General features: G+C 46.4%; 1 protein-coding gene across 2 annotated transcripts in view; it reads right to left on the bottom strand.

Moving 5' to 3' along the window:
- MYO18B (myosin XVIIIB) overlaps positions 1-26,576 on the bottom strand; it is a 231,471-nt gene that overhangs the window by 84,249 nt on the left and 120,646 nt on the right. For both annotated transcript variants that reach the window (XM_088659924.1, XM_088659925.1), the window contains exons 25-28: positions 23,072-23,191; positions 19,163-19,271; positions 13,723-13,847; positions 2,391-2,545 (exon numbers count right to left, since the gene is read on the bottom strand). In XM_088659924.1, coding sequence (XP_088516050.1) covers positions 2,391-2,545; positions 13,723-13,847; positions 19,163-19,271; positions 23,072-23,191 — 509 coding nt within the window. The remainder of the gene's footprint in view (positions 1-2,390; positions 2,546-13,722; positions 13,848-19,162; positions 19,272-23,071; positions 23,192-26,576) is intronic.

Below are 26,576 nucleotides of genomic sequence, written 5' to 3'. Positions count from 1 at the left end.
TCCTGATAGCTAGGGATCATGGGAGTTGTAGGCTAAAATATCTGGAGGGCCAAAGTTTGGGGATGCCTGACTTAGAAGATTTGGGGCATTGACTGACCTTGGCTGCGTATGTTTATGTGCTGCTAACTTAATAGGTATAGAAGCAGATTTAGAGTGTAAATCTTGCAAGAGGAAACTCAACTAATTTCCAGTCCAAATTCCCCCAAATATAATCACCTCAGATCACACCCCCAAAAGCTTCTCTTCAATTTGTTTCCCCCCCCCAATGAATTTCCTAGCAGATCCTGTTCCAAATCAATTTGATTTGTTTTTAATTACCCACCCCCATATAACCTCTAGATAAGGTCATCTTAAATGCATTTATTTCTCCAAAACTGTACAACAATCCAAATTCATTACCTACCCAGTAACACATTGGGTGCTCAGGAAGAGATTTGAGGCCCCTGCTCTATGGCCCCAGCACCCTAGAAACATCTCAGGGTGAAAGCAGAGGAGAGATGAAGCAGGGAGGCCTTGAGGTGGGGAGCAGGGGTCAAAGGTCAGTGGTAGACCGTCAATCCTTGAGTTAAAGCATCTGTTTGCAGTGCTTGCAACAATCTCTGCTTGAGAGCCTAGAGAGCATTGGTTTCTGGATGGATGTGCTCAGTTTCTTGGGTGGAAAGAAATGGGATTCATCTCTGGCTACTTCCCAGCACAGTTGTACTTCAGGGTGTGTGTGTGTGTCACTGGATAGAATGTTGTGTTGTGAAAGAAGTCACAACCATGCCTGGCCATGCGAATAAGCAATGAAATAATGCAGCTGAACAATCAAACTTCCAGGTGTAGGAGAAGCCAATGAAAACAAACCTCCACTAGAGAAGTCATGTAAAAATCAACTAGATGTCAAGCTAAATCTGTTCAGGTTAAATCTGATGAAATGGCCTTGACTGCAAAATAGTTTTTAATGTGTTATTATCACCAGCTCCTTCCTGAAAAGCAGGCTGTGCTGAGCATGTTCTCAGAGGCACCCTGATCCTGTTCTAAATGCACAACATAAGAAAGTTGTAAAGCTGGAAGGGACCTTCTTAAACTGTGGCGTCCAGACACAGTATTCCAGGTGTGGTCTGACCAAGGCAGAAGAGAGCAGGACTATGACTTCCCTTGAGAGGGACATTAGACCTCAGTTGATGAGGCCTAGAAGAGCATTACTGTGTTTTTTTGCTGCTGTTGCAACACACATCTGATTGGGTTTTCACTCACACCTTGAGATCTCCCAGTCCAAGTACATCTGTCCAGCCTGAAGTCTGTCCACCTCTGTCTAATATGACCCAAAATACTGTTTCTTCAGTCCAACACGTTTCTAATGCTCTTAGTTCATGAGACAAAGGTTCTGGAGAGCAGAAGCAGTAAGGCCTACGTAAGCCTATACTGTACAATCATTCAAGCCTGCTAACCGCTGTTAACAGCAAACTGCTAAGTCACTGTGACTCGTGACTCATCTTGAGTGATGACTCATTCTCCCTTAAAAAGTAGCCAGCCTCTCTATGGGCCTCAGTGTTTGTGTCTCAGCCAGTGTGTGTGTTGTGTTATTGCAAACAGAGTGACTCCAGGACTCTAGAAAATCAGGAACTAAGATGTGTGTCTGTGAAGAGTCAGGTAGCTGCTATGAGCACTCTGTGTATGTTCTTTAACTATGTTGTTTCTGAACAATTTTATTTTCTTCTAGGGTTGCCAGACTCAATAGAGGACAGGACTTCTGTGCCTTTAATTGCCCTGCTCTCTTTTGAGTCTGGAAACCTTAAAGAGAAAACAGCAGACCCTTTGTTTAATTTCCAAGCAAAGGGTCTGCTGGTTTCTCTTTAAGGTTTCCAGACTCAAAAGCGAGCAGGGCAATTAAAGGCACAGAAGTCCTGTCCTCTATTGAGTCTGGCAACCCTATTTTCTTCAGTAAAGTTTTACAGTGGTACCTCGACTTACGAAGGCGATCTGTTCCTCAGCGCTCTTTGGAAGTCGAAAACTTCGGATGCCGAAGCATCCATTTTGTGCATGCGCAAAGCGTTATTTTGCTGCATGCGCAGACTGCGGGCGCGGCGAAAATACTTCTGGGTTAGCAGACTTTGGAAGTCAAAACCTTCGGAAGTTGAGGCATTCGTAAGTCGAGGTACCACTGTATTCTCTTTATGAAGAAGACTGCGTTGATTAATTTACCGCTGCACGACACTGGTTGGGAACCCTGGTGAAATAAAGCCACACTATTTCCTTTGAAAGAGGGCCCATAGGAAATGGGGTGTTTCCTTGGCTTCCCCAGTGCCCCGCTTCAGGTATGTTCAAATTGTGTTGGGCTGAATAAATAGCAGATCTCAGAAAGTCTTAAAAAGATCTAACTCCCCAGTCCAACACACAAATCTTACTTCTTCTGCTTCTTCTCCAGCTCATGGTTCCGGCTTTGCTGACTTTCCATCAACACTCGTGTATCTCCCAAGTCACACGTCAGCTGCTTACACTTTCTTTTCAGCTGCTGCGCTGTCCGCCGCGCACCTTCGTACGCCTTCTGGGCCTCACCTATCTGCAAGGCAGGGAGCATGGTGGGCTGAGAAGTGAAAACAAGAAAGACCCGCACAGGAGTGTCACGTGTTCTCTGAAGCATATCACCCCATGGATGTGGGCCCCTGAAAACCCCATTGCCACTTGCCCAGTTGCCAAGCAGATGCCTGCAGAAAAACCACAAGCAGCTGGTATTGCCCTCTCCCACTGCTTGCCAACAGCAGCTGGAATTCAGTGGTAGCTGCCTTAGACCATGGAGGGTCCATTGGGACAAAACTACGACTGTGCTGGATCAGGCCCAAAGGCCATTCTGCTTCCCACAGTGGCTGGCCAGCCAGGCAGCTGGGAAAACCATAAGCAGGGAACTTAGCTCTTCTCTTTGTTCCCAGCACCTGGTATAATAATAACAATAATAATTGCAAAATTTATATCCCACCTATCTTGCTCGGTTTCGCCAGCCACTCTGGGCGACTTACAACATATACAAAACCACAAAGCATCAAACATTAAAAAACAAAATATCCTATACGAGCAACAAACAAACCAATAACAACAACAACAGTAATAAACTGTTTACAATTATACCCAAATAAAAATAACCGCCAACTCCAACTAAACATTTAACCAACATCAACCTGACAAAAACAAAACAGAGGAATCAAAATTAGAACCGTTTAAAACATTTTAAAACATTTTAGCCAGTTGTCCCAATCCAGGAGTTGTTCCAGCAATGTCCTTCCGGCCTCCCAGGAGCCTCTTTTAGGAAGGACACAAAGTGATACTCAGGGATACAGGTAGGTAGCCGTGTTGGTCTGGATCGAAGTAAAATAAAAAAATTCCTTCAGTAGCACCTTAAAGACCAACTAAGTTTTTATTTTGGTATGAGCTTTCGTGTGCATGCACACTTCTTCAGATACAGTGAAATGGAAGTTTCCAGGCACTTATGTAGAGAAGGGGTGGGGAGGGGTGGGGATGGGGAGGGGGGATCACTCAGAAGGGTGGTGGAAATGGGTGATTGACTGACTGATAGCTGTTGATGACCGCAAACGACTGCAAATGGTTTTGCATGGAAAAGCAAGGGTTGAGATGGCTGAAGATCGCTTATCATGTATAATGAGATAAGAACCCGATATCTCTGTTCAAACCAGGTCCCTCCATGGTTTTGAGCTTGGTGATAAGTTGCAATTCAGCAACTTCTCTTTCCAGTCTATTTCTGAAATTCTTTTGTAGTAAGACAAATTTAGTAAGAATTTCAGAAATAGACTGGAAAGAGAAGTTGCTGAATTGCAACTTATCACCAAGCTCAAAACCATGGAGGGACCTGGTTTGAACAGAGATATCGGGTTCTTATCTCATTATACATGATAAGCGATCTTCAGCCATCTCAACCCTTGCTTTTCCATGCAAAACCATTTGCAGTCGTTTGCGGTCATCAACAGCTATCAGTCAGTCAATCACCCATTTCCACCACCCTTCTGAGTGATCCCCCCTCCCCATCCCCACCCCTCCCCACCCCTTCTCTACATAAGTGCCTGGAAACTTCCATTTCACTGTATCTGAAGAAGTGTGCATGCACACGAAAGCTCATACCAAAATAAAAACTTAGTTGGTCTTTAAGGTGCTACTGAAGGAATTTTTTTATTTTACTTCGATCCAGACCAACACGGCTACCTACCTGTAACCAGAACTATGGAAGGCACCACATTGAGCCGCATGAAATGGAAGTCCATCAACCTCACCAAGAAACTTGCCCAGATACAAACTGACATCCTCTTTCTATCTAAATGCAAAAACCTGGACATTGTACCTAAGGGTCTTAGAATTAAGAACCCTCTTCAATCAACTTATCCCACAGAATATGCCAGAAAACTATGCCACACTTTATCTAAGAAACTGCTGAAACATCTTATCGGCGTTCTGTATTCCAAACAGAAGTTAATAAAGGAGGAACTCTCTGCACTGGAGAACTCCATCAGGAATCACCCGGCCTGGCAGAAGTTCCACAAGGAAAAACAAACCATTTACCACTCTCAACTGGAGTTACTGAAGAACCAGAAAAATAAAAAACTCTGCAACCTTTCCAACCTACAGGCCACCAATCAAAACAAGATCAACAACATTGTCAATCTTTCACAGCAAACACTCAGCCCAGCTGAGGAATCCGTCCTTTCACGGGGACTATCATTCTGCCCTGCCAAATCCCAACACATGATTCAGTTCTGCGGGGACCTGGAAGCATTTTTCCGCCGTTTACGCCTGAAGGAGTATTTTCATCACACACAAGAACAAGACAAAGTAGAACAAACTACATCCCCACAACACAACACCTCTCAACTTACTGGGGAACAACCATCACCCTCCAAACGCATCAATGAACAGAACATTGACCACCAACTACCACCGAAAAGAAGTTACACAAAAAGGGACTCCACATGGACCCCTCCTGATGGACGCAATACCACACTAGATCTGTACATCGAATGCTTCCGCCACAGAATCCAAACGGATGTGACCAGAAAACACCATCGCTTACAACAAAATCTAAACCATGCTGAAAGGAGAGCCATAGAAAATCTCAGGAACAACCCAGACATTATAATTAAAGAGGCAGACAAGGGTGGAGCTGTCGTCATCATGAACAAAACTGATTACATCCAAGAGGCCCACAGACAACTTTCCAATACTGCCTTTTACATGAAATTGGACTCAGACCCCACACAAGCATACAAAAAAGAACTGAACAAGATTATTAAGGAGCTACCCCTACACATCCAAGAACAGATCCTCACAAACACACCAGCGGAACCTCGGCCAGGAACTTTCTATCTTCTACCCAAAATACACAAACCAGGAAACCCAGGACGCCCCATCATCTCAGGTATTGGCACCATTACAGTGGGTGTTTCCGGCTATATGGACTCTGTTCTGAAACCATATGCTATCAGTGCTCCCAGCTACGTACGTGACACCACAGATTTTCTGAGGAAAATACAATATTTGAACAATCTTCCTAACAATACTATACTAGCCACTATGGATGTGGAATCTCTATATACCAACATCCCACACAATGATGGTTTACAAGCCATAAGGAACACCATTTCAGATAAAACCACAGCGGACTTTGCTACCAAACTCTGCCACTTTGTCCTTACCCACAACCACTTCAAATTTGGTGATGACCTGTTCCTCCAGATCAGCGGCACAGCCATGGGCACCCGCATGGCCCCACAGTATGCCAACATCTTCATGGCAGATTTAGAACAACGTTTCCTTAACTCCTACCCACTCAAACCTCTCCTGTACCTGCGATACATTGACGATATTTTTATTATCTGGACACATGGACAACAGACCCTGGAAACCTTCCACCAGACATTCAATGACTTTCACCCCACCATCAACCTAACAATGAACCAATCTATGCAAGAAATACATTTTTTGGACACTACTATAAAAATACAGGATGGACGTATAGACACCACCTTATACAGAAAACCAACTGACCGACAAACATATCTACATGCTTCTAGCTACCATCCCAAACATACCAAACAATCCATCGTATACAGCCAGGCCTTACGTTACAACCGCATCTGTTCCAACTCTACAGACAGAGAATCTCACCTAAGAGATCTACAGCAAACCTTTTTAGAACTAAAATATCCACCTGATGAAGTTAAACAACAGATCAACAGAGCCAGACAGATACCTAGAGAGAACCTGCTGCAAGACAGACCCGAAAAAGAAAATAACAGAACACCACTAGTCATCACATACAGCTCCCAAGCTAAAACAGTACAACGCATCATCAGAGATCTACAGCCTCTCCTGGACAATGACCGCTCCCTTTCTCAAGCTCTGGGAGGAAGACCTTTCATTGCCTACAGACAGCCACCCAATCTTAAACAACTCCTCACCCACAATAATACAACCACCAGACTTAACATGGACACTGGTACCAGAGCCTGCAATAAACCCAGATGCCAACTTTGCTGCCACATACACCCAGACAACACCATTACTGGCCCCAACAACATCCAACATACCATCTCAGGACTATTTAATTGCTCATCCTCTAACATTGTGTATGCCATCAAATGCCAACAGTGCCCTTCAGCTCTCTATATTGGACAAACAGGCCAAACCCTACGCCAAAGGATAAATGGACATAAATCTGACATCAGGAACCAGAAGACTGAAAAACCAGTAGGAGAACACTTCAATCTCCCAGGACATTCTATACAAGATCTCAAAGTAGCTGTCTTACTACAAAAGAATTTCAGAAATAGACTGGAAAGAGAAGTTGCTGAATTGCAACTTATCACCAAGCTCAAAACCATGGAGGGACCTGGTTTGAACAGAGATATCGGGTTCTTATCTCATTATACATGATAAGCGATCTTCAGCCATCTCAACCCTTGCTTTTCCATGCAAAACCATTTGCAGTCGTTTGCGGTCATCAACAGCTATCAGTCAGTCAATCACCCATTTCCACCACCCTTCTGAGTGATCCCCCCTCCCCATCCCCACCCCTCCCCACCCCTTCTCTACATAAGTGCCTGGAAACTTCCATTTCACTGTATCTGAAGAAGTGTGCATGCACACGAAAGCTCATACCAAAATAAAAACTTAGTTGGTCTTTAAGGTGCTACTGAAGGAATTTTTTTATGATACTCAGGGAGAAACTGCTCCTGAACTGTCTAGTTCTGTCTAGTTATTACAGTATTACAGTCCATAATTGATTGTTTCATGTGGGTGGAGGTTTCCTGACTATTTATTGAACCATGGCTGGTTTTACATCATGTTGGTAAGCTGTCTAGTGTTTTCTTTGGAACAGAAGGTGCAGGTTATAAATCCAAGTTTAAAAAACCCTCCATGCATTTCTCAAATCCCTTTTTACAAAAGAGCAAAATGTTTTCCTGAGCATTTCACCCTAAATAAAAAATTGCATATGTACATTTGAGGTGATGAGAAGGTCTCAGACTCACATCAAAAGCAGCTGCTTGGCATCCAGAAGACCCCAGGTTTAAACCCCAAAGGCATCTTCAGATAAAAAAGGATCAGGTAATAGGAAAAGTTGTTTGGGCCTTTTTAATTTAGAGGGGAAAGACCAGTAAAAGGAGGGCATTATAGAGGTGTCTATTGCAGTCAGGGCCGTCTTCAGTGTATCAGGCACAGCGGGCAGCCGGAGGGCACAGCCCGACAGGCAGGGATGCTGTCAGCTGTGCTCTGCCTCCGCCTGCTCGGCCAAAGCAGCGGAGCGGCGCTGAAGTCCAAGGAGCCCTAGCTGCCGCCCGACAGAAGGTTTGCCGACAGAGCATTGTGGGGCAGCACCTGCCCACACTCCTTCAAGTCACAGTGAGCACAGACAGCGCTGCCCCACAATGCTCCGTGGCACCTCATTTGCAGGTAGCCCAGGTCCAGGTCCAGGTCTCTGTGGAAAGGTGGACAAGGAACAGCCCATGGGGCAGAGCAAGCAAAGAGCTTTTAAAGCAGTCGGCCGGCGGGCCGCACTCACATCGGATCTGTTGTCCCCAGACCGTATTTCTCAGCTATTTTGGGCGTGCTGCCCTTCTCTTTTGTTAAATACAGGCAGCCCTGTTCCTCTTCCCTGCCGCCCCTCAATGGAGGCAGCTCCGCCGCTGCTGCTGCCGCCTCGCTACAGCCACCGCTGCCAGGAAAGGAGCGAAGCGGGCAAGGCAGAGGTGCCCTGGTGCACCGCGCCAGTCAGCCCAATGGGAAGGACAGCCCTGGTTGCAGTTGGCTGTAGTGCCTGGAAATAGACAGACAGACAGACAGACAGGTTGTGCATCCACACCTTCATCTGCCCCGGCTGCAACAAAACATGCCTCTCCAGCATTGGTCTCTACAGCCCCAGCAGGCTCTGTATCCTTCCAACGTCACCCCCAAAGGAGCACCCCTCCACTGTCTCCCATGACAGACAGATGCAAACCATAGAGAAAGTAGATAGAAATAAGTCTTTCTCCCTCTCTCATCCTAATACTAGAAACCAAGGTTTCCAATGAAGCCGAAGAGTTGAAGACAAAAGAAAGGACTTCTTCGTGCAGCGGAAGCTATGGGGTTTGCTCCCACAAGAGGTAGTGATGGTCCCTGACCTGGATGGCTTTAAAACAGAATTAACCAAGTTTATGGAGGGGAAGGCTGTGGACAGCTACTAGTCCTTAGAGCTATACTCTTTCCTGCCCAAGTAACAGCTGCTGGGGTTCAAACAGGTGGCTAGACTAGACTTTTACTGTCCTTATGGGACCCTGGAGAGTTGATGCCAGTCACAGTGGATAATGGCAGGTTAGATGGGCAAATAGTCTGGGCTGGTTATCAAGCAGCCTCTATCTCCTTCGAGTAGGAAGCCACATTTCCTGGTGCTTTGCTTGTGGGCCAGAATGAAACAACTGTTCCTGAGGGAGGTCAGGTCTCCCCTTTTCACTAGAACTCATGTCCTCCAACCTCTGCAGAGAAGGTGGCAGAGAGAGCAATTGCTATTAAGGAGTCCCTTTAAATCAGCTGAATGTTGAATTAATGAAGCCTGTAATTCCAGACAAGTGTCTGAATGCAAATGGGTTGTTTGCCTTCACCACAGCCCTCCAGAATGACGGAAGCTTCATTACTTTTTAATGTGCCATGACTTGATGTAGTTATTCTTGCCCATTCCTTCAGGCTGGGGATCATCAGCAGTTCTTCAAGGGGGCTTTGGGCTGGAAAGCAAACCGCAAGTCAACCCGGGTTTATTTTTAGAAGGCAGGCATCTGCCCTACATGGAGTCAGCTACGCGGAGTCAGAGCATCGGTCCATTTAGCTCTGCTTCTGCACTGTTTGCAGTGGTTCCCTGGGCTCTCAGGCAAGGAGATGCTGCCACAGAGGGAGCAACAGGAACCAGGGACTCTGCATGCAAAGCAGGTGGTCTAAACCAGGCATCCCCAAACTGCAGCCCTCCAGATGTTTTGGCCTACAACTCCCATGATCCCTAGCTAACAGGACCAGTGGTCGGGGAAGATGGGAATTGTAGTCCAAAACATCTGGAGGGCTGAAGTTTGCCCTAAGGTGATCTCACGGCAATGCTTGCATTATTTGAGAGGGGCTTTAATGAAATCTGCAAGCCCCAGCCCTAATTTTAGCAAAACATGTCTCTCTTTTCCAGGGACGTAGCCAGGATCAAAATTAGGGGGGGGCAAGGGGCAAGGCGCGGGGGAGGGGCCACAGTGGGGCAAGGAAAGCCATGTTCGGAAGGGGCAAGGGAGCACCAGGATCAGCCCGAAAATGGGCTGCTCCGACCCCCTCCTCCCCCTCCGCGATCGCCGTGGGGCGGGTGGAGGGAAAGCCCCATAGCCGTGCAAAGCGTTTTGCTGGCTTTCCCTCCGCCCGCCCCACAGCCAGCCGGCTAGAAGGGACATCTCCCTTCTCCCTTGCTGGCTGTGGGGCGGGTGGAGGGAAAGCCAGCCGCTCTGGGGCTTTCCCTCCACCCGTCCCACAGCCAGCCAGCGAGAAGGGAGACGGCAGTGGGCGGCAGCGGGCGGTGGGGCAGGCCGGCCACCAGCGGCCCTGCTTCTAGGGGGGGCAACTGCCCCCTCCTGCCCCCCCGCCTACGCCCATGCTCTTTTCACACACACACTTAAAAGTCCTCTAAAACAGTACCTAAAGGAACCAGCAATGCTTATATTTTGTGTAATATTAAGAACATAAGTAGAGCCTGCTGGATCAGGTCAAGGGCCAATCCAGTCCACCCTCACAGTGCCTCACCAGATGCCCCAAAGGGAAACCCTCAAGTAGGATTTGAGCAGAAAAGCAACACTCTTCCCTCCTCTGCTTTCCAGCATCTGGTACCCAGAAGCATCACTGCTTCTGACCATGGAGGCGGGGCAGAGCCATCCTGACAAGCAGCCACTGGCAGCCTTTTCCTCCATGAACTCGTCCAAGACTCTTTTAAAGTCATCCAAGTTGGTGGCCATCCCATCCTCCTGGGGAAGGGAGTGCCCATGTTTAACTCTGTGCTGCGTGAAGAGGGACTTCCTTTCATTGCTGTTTTAATCATTGGAACTCTTGTTGGTGCATTTATTATAGCTGCCTAGCCATTGCATAGGGAGGCCCTCTTGTGAGGAGTTACCCCAAAGGTGGGACAGAAATAAATGATGATAATGATAATAAATGTATTACTGCTTTGCTGAGTGTGTTTTTATTGATGCTCCTCTCCCTTTGATTGCTCTGCCTCTGCTTTTATTATACCCTTCTTCCACTCCTTTCCTGCTGCTGTTTTAAAAGGGGTTAATAGTCTTGTTTGAATGCAGACTTCCAAAAAATGCAGACTTCCAAAAAAGAGCAAGGAGAGACAAGAGAATGGGGAAAACTACAGAATGGGGAAAACCAGAGATCTGTTCAAGAAAATTGGAGATATGAAAGGCACATTTCGTACAAAGATTACCATAATAAAGGACAAAAGTGGAAAGGACCTAACAGAAGCAGAAGACATCAAGAAGAGGTGGCAAAAATACACAGAGGAATTATACCAGAAAGATATGGAGGTCTCGTACACCCCAGGTAGTGTGGTTGCTGACCTTGAGCCAGACATCTTGGAGAATGAAGTCAAATGGGCCTTAGAAAGCACTGCTAATAACAAGGCCAGTGGAAGTGATGATATTCCAGCTGAACTATTTAAAATTTTAAAAGATGATGCTGTTAAGGTGCTACACCCAATATGCCAACAAGTTTGGAAAACTCAGCAATGGCCAGAGGATTGGAGAAGATCAGTCTACATCCCAATTCCAAAGAAGGGCAGTGCCAAAGAATGCTCCAACTACCGCACAATTGCGCTCATTTCGCACGCTAGAAAGGTTATGCTTAAAATTATACAAGGCAGGCTTAAGCAGTATGTGGACCGAGAACTCCCAGAAGTGCAAGATGGATTTTGAAAGGGCAGAGGAACCAGAGACCAAATAGCAAACATGCGCTGGATTATGGAGAAAGCAAGAGAGTTCCAGAAAAACATCTACTTCTGCTTCATTGACTATGCAAAAGCATTTGACTGTGTCGATCACAGCAAACTATGGCAAGCTCTTAAAGAAATGGGAGTGCCTGAACACCTCATCTGTCTCCTGAAAAATCTCTATGTGGGACAAGAAGCTACAGTTAGAACTGGATATGGAACAACTGACTGGTTCAAAATTGGGAAAGGAGTACGACAAGGTTGTATATTGTCTCCCTGCTTATTTAACTTATATGCAGAATTCATCATGCGAAAGGCTGGACTAGATGAATCCCAAGCCGGAATTCAGATTGCCGGAAGAAATATCAAGAACCTCAGATATGCTGATGACACAACCTTGATGGCAGAAAGTGAGGAGGAATTAAAAAACCTTTTAATGAGGGTGAAAGAGGAGAGCGCAAAATATGGTCTGAAGCTCAACATCAAAAAAACCAAGATCATGGCCACTGGTCCCATCACCTCCTGGCAAATAGAAGGGGAAGAAATGGAGGCAGTGAGAGATTTTATTTTCTTGGGCTCCTCGATCACTGCAGATGGTGACAGCAGTCACGAAATTAAAAGACGCCTGCTTCTTGGGAGAAAAGCAATGACAAACCTAGACAGCATCTTAAAAAGCAGAGACATCACCTTGCCGACAAAGGTCCGTATAGTTAAAGCTATGGTTTTCCCAGTAGTGATGTATGGAAGTGAGAGCTGGACCATAAAGAAGGCTGATCGCCAAAGAATTGATGCTTTTGAATTATGGTGCTGGAGGAGACTCTTGAGAGTCCCATGGACTGCAAGAAGATCAAACCTATCCATTCTGAAGGAAATCAGCCCTGAGTGCTCACTGGAAGGACAGATCCTGAAGCTGAGGCTCCAATACTTTGGCCACCTCATGAGAAGAGAAGACTCCCTGGAAAAGACCCTGATGTTGGGAAAGATTGAGGGCACTAGGAGAAGGGGACGACAGAGGATGAGATGGTTGGACAGTGTTCTCGAAGCTACGAACATGAGTTTGACCAAACTGCAGGAGGTAGTGCAAGACAGGAGTGCCTGGTATGCTCTGGTCCATGGGGTCACGAAGAGTCGGACACGACTAAATGACTAAACAACAACAATAGTCTTGTTTTATTGCTGCTTATTGATCTTTGTATTCACTGATATTTTGATGCATTTTTTGTCATTAGCTGCTTTGCAAACATTTGAATTTGAACGGCAGGGCAGAACATCATCTAATTAATTAAGACCAATTAAAATTAAATTGATTCTGCTGCATCAACCACTTCTGAATGAGCCAGTCATATCCAATCGTGAAGCCCACCAGATCCCTCAAAATGTTTTGGACCACAGCTGGAGGGAGCAGTTGGAGGAGGGGAGGGCAGAGGCTGGAGAATGAATTGTGAGTGGAGGGGCGTCCTTCTTCCATTATTGGGACCCCCTGGGGAACTCACCAAACCTGCTGCACCTGGAATTGGGTGTGGAGAGGGCAGCTGGCTGCTGAGTGGGTCACACCTGTGAGCAGCAGCCTGAGGAGGCTCCATAAAAAGCAGGCCTGGAGGGAGAGACTAGGGTGGTGGCAGGAGCTTCCAGGAACCTTCCCCTCTATGGGAGATTTCCCAGGAACAGCTGTGTGCCAGGGTGGGTAAGTTGAGTCCTGGGTGAGGCTGAGGGGGGTGGGTATGCCAGGAGCAGGAGAAATTGATACTGCCTTACATGTACTTGTATTTGGATTTTTTGTTTTACTGTAACATTTTTATATGCAACTGTGTGTTTTTGTAAAATCCGTTGTGGTTCAAGTTGTCTGTTGCTTTAATTTTTTGTATACCACTTAAAGAAATGGTCTTAAATATAAAAACTAAAATATAAAATATGCTCTCATCAAGTGCTGAGCGCAAGAGCAGCCCTCTCCCCTCCTGTGGTTGCCAGCAAGTGGTATTCAGATGCATTGCTGCCTCTGACTTTGAAGGCAGAGCAGAGGCATTGTGGGTAATAGCTATCAATAGCCATGAATTTGTGCAATCCCCCTTTAAAGCCATCCAAGTTGATGGTCCTCACTGCCTCCTGTGGGAGTGAGTTCCCTAGTCTAACTATGCACTGCCTGACATCCAAGGGCAGCTTCAGGAAGACTCTCAGGACAGGCTCAGTGATCTGCACATGGAAGCCAACTGGGGGGAAATGTAAACACACAGCCCCACCCCAGCCAATGCTCCTTGGCCTGCCTTTTGTTCCAGTTCCTTTTTGGATGTCTGCTCTGCCTCCAGCCTTTCCTCCAGCTGTGTGATTCTTTTCCGGAGAAATCCAATCTCAGTCTGTGCACAGTCCAGGCGCATCTGCCATTCATCTCCTGTTAATGCCAAAAGAGACACATTTACATTGCACATCCAAACTGCTCAAATCAGGGCACCTAGTGAAGTGCTGTGTTTATCAGAGAAGTGTTAACCAGAATCCTGAGCTGTAAAGAGCAGCTGTTTACAGGAAACCAAATGTCCCCATGTCCCCATTCCTATGATTTTATTTGAGCATTTGTCTTCTGCTTTTCCTCCAAAGATCTCAAGGTGGCGTACATGCTTCTCCCCATCCACATTTCATCCTTACAACAACCCTGCAGGGTGGATCAGGTAGTGGGACCATGACTGGCCCCAGATCACTTGGGGAGCTTCATGGCTGAGTGTGGATTTGAACCTTGGCTTCCTGGGTCGCTGTCCAGGACTCTAACCACAGGCTCCTGATTGGGCCTTAAAATGCCTACGCAGCTGAAGGAACACCTAAAATGCCAAACCTGGGGAACAACTGGATTTTATACTCCAAGGACAGGGCATCCCATATGGTGCAGAAAAGGGTAAGGGAAATGATCAAGGGGATGGAAAAAGTGAGAAGAGGTGACATGATATGAAAAGTGTTGGATGTAATTCATTGGTGCAGTCAAGTGCAACATTCCTTGTTTCCCTAGAGTGGGCGCAGGCAGGGGGACATCCAGTCAGTGTAACTTCCTGTCCCACTGGTCTGGAGCTTTCTCCTCCTGCATGTGACCTGGGAGATGGGCATGGCTCTGACTGCCCGAAAAAACACCAAAAACAGCAGAAGCACAGCCTACCGCCTGGGTGTCTGCAGATGGTCAAGAAAATGAAGAGCTGTGGGTTCTGGACAGTGGAGCTTCTCAAACTTTTTGTAAAAGAAAAGCATTGCTGTCTGATGCTAGGGCTTCAAACAAAAAAACATGCAAGTCTTGCTACAGGCCAGAAAGCTAATGTGGTTTGTGAGGGGGAGGTTGTGTTCCCGCAGCTGGGACACACATTCAGGAATGTGTTGTGTGTGCCTAGTTTGCAAAACAATCTCCTTAGCATTCCTGACTTGGCAAAAGCAGGCTTTGAAGTAAACTTTGTGGGAGACCAGTGCCAGATAAAGCAAAATGGGGCAGTGTTGGCAAATGCTGACCTTAGAACCAATATGTATGTACTATGGAGTGAGTCTAAGGTTGCAAATGTGCAAAATGTCCCAACCCACAATATGTGTATTCATCTCCTGCACAGACGCATGGCCCATGCTAGCTTTAAGGTGCTGAACAAAACTTTGGAGTTGTGGGGGGGGGGGATGAAAAACATTAAGAGTTGTAATAAGTACTTGGACTGCAATATTTGCAAGGAGTTTAAGAGTAGGGCTTGCCCAGTAGCAAGAGCAAGCCAGAAAGAAACCAAAAGACCACTGGAGTTGATTCATGGAGATGTAACTGGTCCTTTTCCACCAAGTGTCTCCCGTAACAAGTATTGTTTAATCCTAGTGGATGATTACTCTAGGTTTGGCTGGGTCTACCCATTAAAGCAAAAGTCTGAAGTGCCCCAAACATTGAAGTTCTGGGTCAGAAGGGTAGAAAGGCAACTTGGCCAAAAGGTGTTTTCTATTCAGACAGGCAGGGGAGGTAAATTTATGGCAAGCTCTCTAAGAGACTGGTTGCGATCCCAAGGGATTAAACATAGGCTTGCCAATGTTTTGCAGACACAAATGAAATGTTTTGCAGACACAAATGAAAGCATTGTTAGCAGATGCAGATTTTCCAATTAAATATTGGGCTGAGAGTATTAAAACAGCTAATTATATTGGAAATCGCCTATGGTCAAGTGTATTAGATGATATACCCAAGGTTCTCTATAACAAAAATCCCAGTTTGCAACATTTGAGAATCTTTGGAACAAAGGCATGGTTGGACATACCTGTGAAAAATCGAAGAAAAGGTGGAAAAAGAGCACAGCAGTTGTTATTTCTTGGGTATGAAAGTGGAACAAAAGCTTACAGGTTTGAAAATGATAAAAACCTTTGGAGTTTTAGTCGGTCAGCCAGTTTTAATGAGCAAAGAAATTGGCCCAAGATACATGCAAACCAACTGCCAGAAAGTGTTTTACTGCCGAGTGTAACTGATAAGGCAGTTGAAACAAAGCTAAGAATTGGCAGCTCTCCCAGTAAAGTTGAAAGGGAGGAGGTAAAGACTGAGCAACTTTCTCCAACTACTCGAGTGGAGCAGAGGGAAAAGGAAAGTGTAACCAGGACAGGAGGAGGTAAATCTCCAGTGTCAATCCACCCCAAAAGCAGTCCTGAAAGTAGCCCAGGGGGTGAGATTAATGAACCCAGGAGGTCTGAGAGAAGTAATAAAGGTCAACCTCCAGCCCGTTATGGGTTCACAGACACCATAAACCAGGTTTGTGTAAGTGAGCCAGAAAGCTTTGAAGAACTGCAAGAGTTACCTACTCTAGAGCAGTGTTTCTCAACCAGTGTGCCTCCAGATGTTTTGGGACTACAACTCCCATCATTCCTGACCACTGGTCTTGCTAGCTAGGGATGATGGGAGTTGTAGTCCCAAAACATCTGGAGGCACACTGGTTGAGAAACACTGCTCTAGAGAAAGAGGCGTGGTTAAAGGCAATGCAGGCAGAGTATGACTCTTTGCTAAACAACAGTGTGTTTGTACCTGCAGAATTGCCTAAAGGTAAACAGCCCATAAGCTGTAGGTGGGTTTTTAAAGTGAAAACGCTGGCTGATGGTAGTTACCAAAGGAAAGCCAGGCTAGTTGCCAGAGGCTTTACACACAAAAAAACCTGATTCACTATGATGAAGTCTTTGCCCCAACAACAAAAGTTGAAACAGTAAAATCAGTTTTAGCAATGGCAAGCCTGAGGAGGTTAAAAGTTCATCATTTTGATGTTGCCTCAGCATATTTAAATGCTCCCATTGATGCAGAGGTGTATTTGCAGCAAATACCAGGTTATGAGCTGGAAAGAGACAGCATGGTGTTAAAGCTGCAGAAGGCACTATATGGTTTACACCAAAGTGCACGTTTATGGCATGAATGCATAGACACAACTTTGAAAAAGATGGGATTCAAACAAAGCCTGGCTGATTCCTGTTTATATTCAGCAACAGTGCAAGGGAGTGTTTGTTATTTACTTTTGTAGGTTGATGATATTTGTCTAATAACAACTGCACAAAAGCAAGTTTCTTGGTTCATGAACAACCTAGGAAACAAGTACAAACTGAAGCATTTGGGAGAAATCCAAAATTACTTAGGAGTAGAGGTTCAGAGAAATGAAGAGGGTGTCTACTCCCTAAGTCAGAAGGAAAAGATTGAAAAATTACTGAAGACATATGGAATGGAAAGGGCAAATGAGGTTGACACTCCCATAACTACACAGTATAAAAATGAACCAGAAGGGCAAAAATGTGAAAATACAACAGCATTTCATTCTTTGTTGGGTTCTCTGTTATATTTAAGTTGCTGGAAGAGACCTGACATAACACTGGCAGTGCACATGTTAAGCCAAGGAAGTGCAGACCCGGCTCAGAGAGATTGGGTAGCACTTAAAAGAATCCTGAGGTATCTGAAAGGCACAAAAGATTACAAGCTGGTGCTAGATACAGGATGTGATCAGCAAGTATATGCATATGCTGATGCCAGCTGGGGAGACAGAGAAAATGGAAAATCTACCACTGGCTATGCCATATATATTGGAAATGCCCTGGTTCAATGGAAAAGCCTCAAGCAAACGTTTGTTGCCACAAGTACTTGTGAAGCAGAGTACTCAGCCATAAGCGAATGTGTGTCACAAATAGAGTGGTTTGCTTGCCTAACAAAAGAACTAGGAATACCTTCAGAAATGCCAATCACTGCGTTCGGTGATAACATGGCAGCACAGCAACTTGCCAACCAACAGAACTTTAAGAGTAAAAGTAAACATATTGCAATAAGATATGGCAATGTTAAAAATGCTTTGGAAAGAAATGTGTTAAAAGTACAACATTGTAACACAAAATGTAATGTGGCAGACTTATATACAAAATGTTTAGATGCTCCTAAATTTCGAGACTTGAGAGAATTGTTAGGTCTCAAGCCTTTGACTTAAGGAGGAGTGTTGGGATCCACAGAATGCTGTGTGAAATAGTAAGTCTGCAGGCCTGAGTGTACTAGTAAAGTGAAACTGGCTGATGCAATACTTTCTGTAGAAGTGCTGGGTCAGAATGACTCAGCAGGAATGTGCTGTCAGTGGTTTAAAAGGGAAACCTATCCAGCAATGTTTGTGGTGGTGTTGGTGTTGTAGAAGGGTGTGGTCAGTGAGAGGTTTAGAGAGTGTATCAACTGCTTGTGTATGAACTGCCTGTAGATATTTGTATATAGCTCACAATAAATATACTGCACTAAAGAAACTGGAACTCTGAACATCTCTGCTAAAGCGCCGTGAAGGAATTCGCGACATAGGCAGAGTGAGCAAGTGCTTCAGGGGGTAGATGGTGGGGGGACAGTGGTGGCATCCCTTAACTGTTCTTTCTTAACTTCCCGACCATTCATCTCCATCAGCAGACAGAGCTATGCATGTCACACAGTTTGCTATGCACTCCCTAAATTAGTCTCCTGCTTCAGGTATGAATCCTGTTGCTTGTGCTGCTGATGTAAGATTCAGGTGCCAGCACAGTTGTCTTCTGTATGCAGGAAGAAGGCTCCTTGTTCTTTGCTCCCATTCTGAAGTGGATTTGCCATAACTTCAGCCACCTAATGCAATTTCCCCACAAATTAGGAGCCTTTGCACATCTCCACACAGTCTTGGTACTGGGGATTGGGGGGGGGGGAGTTGAGCGAATAAAACTCGGCTCTTTTCTCTCTCAACCTTCACAATAACCTTAGCTGTTGTGTGCGGACACTGAGACACCAATTTGCAAGGCTTCCTGAGCAATCTGCTGCTACAAAGTCCTCTTGACATATCTGGAGCACAAATTCTCCAGGGCAGCCAATATGAGGTTTTACACAAACTGACATACTCCCAGCACTGCCCTGCTGCTGCTGCTGCTGCTGCTGCCTCTCTCCAGTCAGAATGACGAGGAAAGACAGGTGTCACTCCTTGGATGGATCAATCAGGAATGATGGCAGAAAGAAAAGAGGAGGGGAGGGAAGCAGGTGACTAAGTTACAAGGAGGCTGGAAATTAAGGCTCAAGGGAAGGAAGGAAGAAAACCACATCTTAAAGCACAACTTTTTGGTTACCTAAAATATGGTCCAGAATTTCAGAGAGTGAACTTAGACTTGGAGGAAGGAGACGGCACATATTGACAAGGGTTAGCAGACACGTGGGACAGGCTGCCATGAAGTAAGAAAGCCTGCCATTTCAAGGATGCCCCTTACCTTTGCCAGAGCTGCTTGCCCCACTTTCGTGCCAATGAAGCTGCTGCTGTGCCTCTTCCAGCTGCTTCTCTGCAGACTCCAGCTTCTTCTGTAGTTGGTCATGCTTGTTCTGAAACAGAAGAGCGATTCAGATGGCCTGCTCCACATGCTGCACAGCCACTGTGCTCCTTGCAGGCTCTCAGGGACCAGCAATCCCAGAAGAGCCCAAGTGCCAAGTGTGTGTCCATAAAAGAGAGCTCCAGTCAATCCCTCACAAATATACATGGTTCCAGTAGCACCTTAGAGACCAACTAAGTTTGTCATAGGTATGAGCTTTCATATGCATGCACCTCTTCAGACACACTGAAACAGAAGTCACCAGGCCCTTATGACTTCTGTTTCAGTGTGTCTGAAGAAGTGTGCATGCACACGAAAGCTCATACCTACGGTATGACAAACTTACTTGGTCTCTAAGGTGCTACTGGAAGGATTTTTTTATTTTGTTTTGACTGCCTCAGACCAACACAGCTATCTACCTGTAAATATACATGGCTGTTAAAGGGAGGGCTGGTACATATGAACTCATATTCATGTCCACCACCCACAGCTATTCCCACGGAGCCCCTCAAGAGGTTAAGGATCTTTTTATAAAATAATAAATAATAATAATTGTAATGGGCGTGAGGTGGATACTCATGAGTAACAACGCCGGACTCCAACCTGGCTTTTTACAGGTTTATTGTGCATACTATGTACAGTGCAGAGCTAACTAAAACACGTCCAACTCAGTCACTCGCAGAATCTGGGAGTGCCCCCTTCCTGTTACAAGCCCAACAGAAGAACTTGGACACCCCCATTCTCCGCCTCCCCTCTTTGCGCTTGACCCCTCTGCGCAGATAGGGCGCCGGAAACAACGTCTCCCCTTCTGAACCCTCCTGTTGAAGGCAGGGAAGGGCTCTTCGCTACCATCGCTGAGCCCTCTCTCCACCTTTCTGACCACCCCTTCTTCCTCCCCATTGGACGACTTGCTGCTATCCCGGCAGGAAGAGGTGGTGCTGGAGAGGAGGGACTGGGGATCCCTGTAATCCAATCTGGCCTCCCCCTCCTCCCACGGACGACGACAACAACAACAATAAAGCAATATGCCTTCAGATGTCTTCTAAAAGTCTGGTAGTTGTTGTTCTCTTTGACATCTGGTGGGAGTGCATTCCACAGGGTGGGTGCCACTACCGAGAAGGCCCTCTGCCTGGTTCCCTGTAACTTGGCTTCTCGCAACGAGGGAACCGCCAGAAGGCCCCTGGAGCTGGACCTCAGTGTCCATGCTGAACGATGGAGGTGGAGATGCTCCTTCAGGTCTACTGGGCTGAGGCTGTTTAGGGCTTTAGAGAACAGCACCAAAACTTTGAATTGTGCTTGGAAATGTACTGGGAGCAAATGTAGGTCTTTCAGGACTGGTGTTATATGGTCTTGGTGACCACTCCCACTAAACAGTCTAGTTGCCGCATTCTGGATTAGTTGCAGTTTCCGGGTCACCTTCAAAGATGGCCCCACACAGAGCGCATTGCAGTAATCCAAGCGGGAGATAACTAGAGCATGCACCACTCTGGTGAGACAGTCTGAGGGCAGGTAGGGTCTCAGTCTGCGTACCAGATGGAGCTGGTAAACAGCTGCCCTGGATACAGAATTAACCTGCACCTCCCTGGACAGCTGTGAGTCCAAAATGACTCCCAGGCTGCGCACCTGGTCCTTCAGGGGCACAGTTACCCCATTCAGGACCAGGGAGTCCTCCACACAAGCCCGCCCCCTGTCTCCCAAGAACAGTACTTCTGTCTTGTCAGAATTCAACCTCAATCCATTAACCGCCATCCATCCTCCAATCGCCTCCAGGCACAGGACCTTCACTGCCTTCACTGGTTCCAGTGTAAAAGAGAGGTAGAGCTGGGTATCATTCACATATTGATGGACACCCAGCCCAAACCCCCTGATGATCTCTCCCAGCGGCTTCATGTAGATGTTAAAAAGCATGGGGGAAAGGACGGAACCCTGAGGCACCCCACAAGTGAGAGCCCAGGGGTCTGAACACTCATCCCCCACCATCACTTTCTGAACACGGCCCAGGAGGAAGGAGCGGAACCACTGTATAACAGTGTCCCCAACTCCCAGCTCCTCTAGACGGTCCAGAAGGATGTCATGGTCGATTGTATCAAAGGCCGCTGAGAGATCCAGCAGAACTAGGAAACAGCTCTCACCTTTGTCCCTAGCCTGCCAGAGATCACCAACCAGCGCGACCAAGGCAGTTTCAGTCCCATGATGAGGCCTGAATCCCAACTGGAAGGGATCCAAATGGTTCACTTCTTCCAGGCGTGCCTGGAGTTGTTCAGCAACCACTTGCTCAATCACCTTGCCCAAGAATGGAAGATTTGAGACTGGGCGATAGTTGGCCATACTGGCCGGGTCTAAAGATGTTTTTTTAAGAAGTGGTTTGATGACCGCCTCTTTCAGCGGGTCTGGGAATGCTCCCTCACAGAGAGAAGCATTCACCACCCCGTAGAGCCCATCGCCCAGCCCTTCCTCGCTTGCTTTTACTAGCCAGGATGGGCAAGGATCAAAGAGACAGGTGGTTGGTTTCATGCGCCCAAGCAGCCTGTTCACATCCTCGGGGGTAATGGATTGAAACTGATTCCATGTAACTTGACCAGACAGGACTCTAGCACTCTGCCGCCCTGGCCCTGCTCCCACGGTGGTGTCTACCTCCTTCCGAATATGAGTGACTTTATCTGCAAAAAAAAAAAAAACTTTGCAAAATCGTTGCAGGAGATCTTGGGGTCTTTTACAAGGCCCTGATGGTATAGGTGGTTCCGTTAAATTGCGAACCACCTGAAAGAGTCTCCTGCTACTATTTTCTGCAGATGCAATAGAAGCGGTGAAGAAAGTCTTCTTTGCCGTCACTATCGCCACTTGGTAGGCTCGATGTTGAACTCTCACCTGTGTCCGGTCAGCTTCAGAATGAGTTTTTTTTTGCCACCGGTGCTCTAGCCGTCTCAGCGATTGTTTCCTCGCCCTCAGCTCTGAAGAAAACAGCGGGGCTGTCCGGGCTCCATGCAATCAAAGAGGGCGTTTCGGAGCCAGACAGTCAATAGCCCTGGTTAACTCTGCATTCCAGCGGGCCACCAGGGAATCAGCTGAAAGGCCATCTACATGGGTTAAAACATCCCCTACCACTCTCTGGAAACAATTTGGATCCATTAAGTGGCAGGGGTGGACCATCCAAATCGATCCTGCCTCCCTGCAGAGGGGGAGGGTTGTGGAGATCCAACTATGGCACTTCTTTAGTTTTGCTTTTTCTTAGTGTCACCCACATCCATAGAGGTGAACACCAGGTCTGAGGCATGTCTGCGGCTATGAGTTGGGCCAGACTTATTCAGGGACAGCCCCATGGAGGTCATGCTTTCCATGAAGTCCTGAGCGGCCCCTTGTAAGGTCATGATTGGCATGGATGTTAAAATCCCCTAGGACAACCAAACTAGGTGTCTCCAGGAGAACATCCGCCACAACCTGAAGCAGCTCGGCCAGGGAATCCTTGGTGGGGAGGTTGGTACACCAAAAGGAATCCTGTACTGCCCCTATTGTCCAACTTCCAGAATATGCACTCAGAAAACTGGGTCTGTCTGGTGTAAACTAACGACTTCCTAAAAGTCACTGCAAATCCACTCTGGATTTTTAAATGTCATGCAAACATATCTTCTTTCTCCGACAATGTATAAAATGAACATCCCAAGAGGAGGGTCTGCAAAATGTCTTGGGCTGGCTCTGCAGGGCTGTTTGGGTAAACAGGTGGCTTTTCCTCCATGTCCTGTGGAGAAATTGTGCAAAGACCCAACATACAAGTTCCATCTTGCTGACCCCCCAGCCCTCCCATTGGACTCATACCTGCAGCTCTCTGACCTCTCTTGACCCTCTCAGTCTTTCAGCTCGTTCACCTTCCAGGACCTGACAGGCAACATCACCTTTCAAGCGTTCATCTGACAGCTCCGTCGTGAGGTCTATGATCTGAAGTGGGGGGAAGAAATGCAACAAGTCACATGAGGCAACTTTGAACTTGCTCCAATCAGTCAAGCCGGGGGGGCGTGGCGTTGTGCAGTCAAGGGCTCCTCTCAAGCATTCCTGGTGCTCAGAAGTACCCAAAATTTAAGCTGCTTTCTTCTTGTTGTATTGCAGGAGATTGGCCCCTTCCAGCTCTACAATTCTATGATTTAGTCTTTCATTGCCCTCCACTCGACCCCAGCAGAATCCAGAATGAGCTAAGGTTGCAAATGTTCTTTTTCTAGGCATAAAAAGGAAAGCCTCCCCAAGGCCAAACCCATCAGGCAAGTCCCACTCTCTCTCTCCCCGATGCATTTTCAAGGACCCCAAATGAAGCAATGACAATGAGGAACCCCACGTCTGGGTCTCCATTAGGCTCCAAATGCTGCTGGCAATATATAGGGACCCTGGGAACAAATGAAAATACATTTCCCATGGTTCCCAACAGCCCTAGAGCAAACTGGGGAAAGGCAGGTTAACCCACAATGGCCTTTATGTAAATAAACTAATTAGGGTGCACTAATTAGGTGATGGGCCCAGTGGCCATGATCTTGGTTTTTTTTGGATGTTGAGCTTCAGACCATATTTTGCGCTCTCCTCTGGTCCCATCACGTCCAGGCAAATAGAAGGGGAAGAAATGGAGGCATTGAGAGATTTTACTTTATTGGGCTCCTTGATCACTGCAGATGGTGACAGCAGTCAAGAAATTAAAAGACGCCTGCTTCTTGGGAGAAAAGCAATGACAAACCTAGACAGCATCTTAAAAAGCAGAGACATCACTTTGCCGACAAAGGTCCACATAGTTAAAGCTATGGTTTTCCCAGTAGTGATGTATGGAAGTGAGAGCTGGACCATAAAGAAGGCTGGTCGCCAAAGAATTGATGCTTTTGAATTATGGTGCTGGAGGAGACTCTTGAGAGTCCCATGGACTGCAAGAAGATCAAACCTATCCATTCTGAAGGAAATCAGCCCCGAGTGCTCACTGGAAGGGCAGATCCTGAAGCTGAGGCTCCAATACTTTGGCCACCTCATGAGAAGAGAAGACTCCCTGGAAAAGACCCTGATGTTGGGAAAGATTGAGGGCACAAGGAGAAGTGGATGACAGAGGATGAGATGGTTGGACAGTGTCCTTGAAGCTACAAACATGAGTTTGACCAAACTGTGGGAGGCAGTGGAAGACAGGAGTGCCTGGCGTGTTCTGGTCCATGGGGTCACGAAGAGTCGGACACGGGCTTCCGGTTCAGCGCCAGCGCCGATTGGTGGGGTCTCGTCTCGTCTCCGAGGCGACCCGTCTCTGCTAGGAGTGGGGAGGGCAGCGAGAGCGACACTGCGCCCCTTAGAACCCCAGGAAGAGCGTCCCGGGGGCGGATTTTGTTCAGCGGAGCCCCAATCCGGACTCCCCAACTCTCTGGCAAGCTCTAATAAGAGCCCCGGAGCGAGGAGGGTAGAAGTCGCGGGGGCCATTTTGAACAACAGCGTTAACCGAGCGGAGAGTAGCTCCGAGCCGAAGGCGGAGAGCGCTGGAATCTTTCGAAAAAACGATTTGGAAACAAGACTGTAAGTAGCCTCAAAAGACTGGATTACAAATTAATTTGGATTTGGGAGAGAGGGGGGGGGAAACGGAAGCCACCACCCCCACTGGCAATTTAAGAAACAGTAAACAAATACCCGAAGCCGCGAACAGAAGATTTTAATTTAAAAGGTTCCCTTAAAGACATTGAAAAAGATCTCCCCTAGATGCAGGGTAAAAGGGGAGAAGGACAGTGGCTATAAACGCCCTGCAGAAAGAGGAAAAAGATTCAGAAAGACCTTTCCTCCCCCCGGGAGCCAGCAGCCCAAACAGCCCAGTGAGTTGATTAGGACTTATAAGCGAAATTTTCTTTTCTTTTTTGGACTTTCTAGAATCTTTGGTCTATATGTCTTTGAAATATTAGTCTGGATTTTTATGTACCAAGAATTGGAGAATGCAGCCAGTTCGCTAAAATGGGGTCGAGAAAACAAACTGCGACCATTTTCCACCCCATGTGACAAGTTCTGACCTTGACAGGATTGAACTATGTCAACAAAAAGGTATTCGCCTGAGTTCCAGCGGATTGTTTTGACAACCCTGTGGGAAGTAAGAATAGGACTATGTCGAGACGAGACACAACAGCAAGAGTTAAGGCAACAATTTCAGATGGTGATTGCGAAATATGATTTCTTAGAGGATGAAGCTACTGAAACTGAAGAGGAAGAGTGTGAAAATGATAGTGACAGTGATTTGGAGGATTCTGACAATGATGGTGACTGTGATTTGGAACCTAAAGATGATGACGACGACTGTGACAACATAATACAAAATGAAGCTCACCACGAAGGAAAAGATGACTTTTTTCTACAAAAAGACATGTGGAGTGCCCCTCTTTTGAGGAGGGAATGATTGGATTTACTGGAACTTCAGAATGCCCACAGGGAAGAAGAAAAAAACAACCAAAGAAGGGGAGAAACTCAGGGGGGTTGTATGGAGGCCTGGACGGCAAAACACTGGAAAAAGGGGGTGGGATGAAGGGAGAGTGGGGTTGTGATTAATAGGATGGATAATCAGGATTATCAGGATTAAAACTGGACTGCTGACCACGGAACTTGCTGGATTGGAGGGACGTAGCTGGAAACTGGGGAAGAAAGGTTATATTGGGAATAGTTATAGTTTAAATGAGAATTGATTTTGGAAAAAGTTTAAATTAAGGAGGTCTATAGAGGGGGTAAAATTAGGCACGGGAAGAAAAATTGGAGTTCGATTTTTAGTGATTAAGATATTTGGTGAAAATGATAATAGTTAAGTTTTAAAATTTTACGAGGTATAAAGGTAATTATTTTATAGATTAAGAAACTGTTAAAGAGGATAAAAAAGGGATGAAAACCGGGGAAGGGGGGAGGTTGGGGAAGCCCACAAAATATGGTTTATCAATGTTGAGTGGGAAAATATTAATTTTTTTCTTTTTTTCTTTTCTTTTTTCTTTCCTTGATATTTTCTTTTTTTTTGTCGCTTCCTTTCTTTTTTATTTTATTTTTATTTTTCTGTTTTTTATGGTGTAGAATTTTTTCTTTTTGGTATGAGAATGGATGGTTGGATGGATGCCTTCCTGCTCCCTGCCCTGACCTCCTGGAGCTCTCTGGTGGCAGGGGGGGGGCTCTGGGGCAGGGGAGGGGGGGAGGACAGAAATCCAATTATAAAATGGACCATCTCTGACTGTTCACCTGCATGGGATACTCCTGTGGCAGGGGAGGACCCATGGAAGGGGTGGGAAGAAGGAGGAAAATGTGTTTATGTATGTACCGTTTTGTAATTTGTAAAATCAATAAAAAATTATTT

The sequence above is a fragment of the Zootoca vivipara genome, chromosome 16 (genome assembly GCF_965207765.1).
Source record: "Zootoca vivipara chromosome 16, rZooViv2.hap1.1, whole genome shotgun sequence".
Taxonomy (NCBI): Eukaryota; Metazoa; Chordata; class Lepidosauria; order Squamata; family Lacertidae; genus Zootoca; species Zootoca vivipara.
Note: the sequence above shows the minus strand (reverse complement) of the source record. Positions and strands in the feature narration are given on the sequence as shown.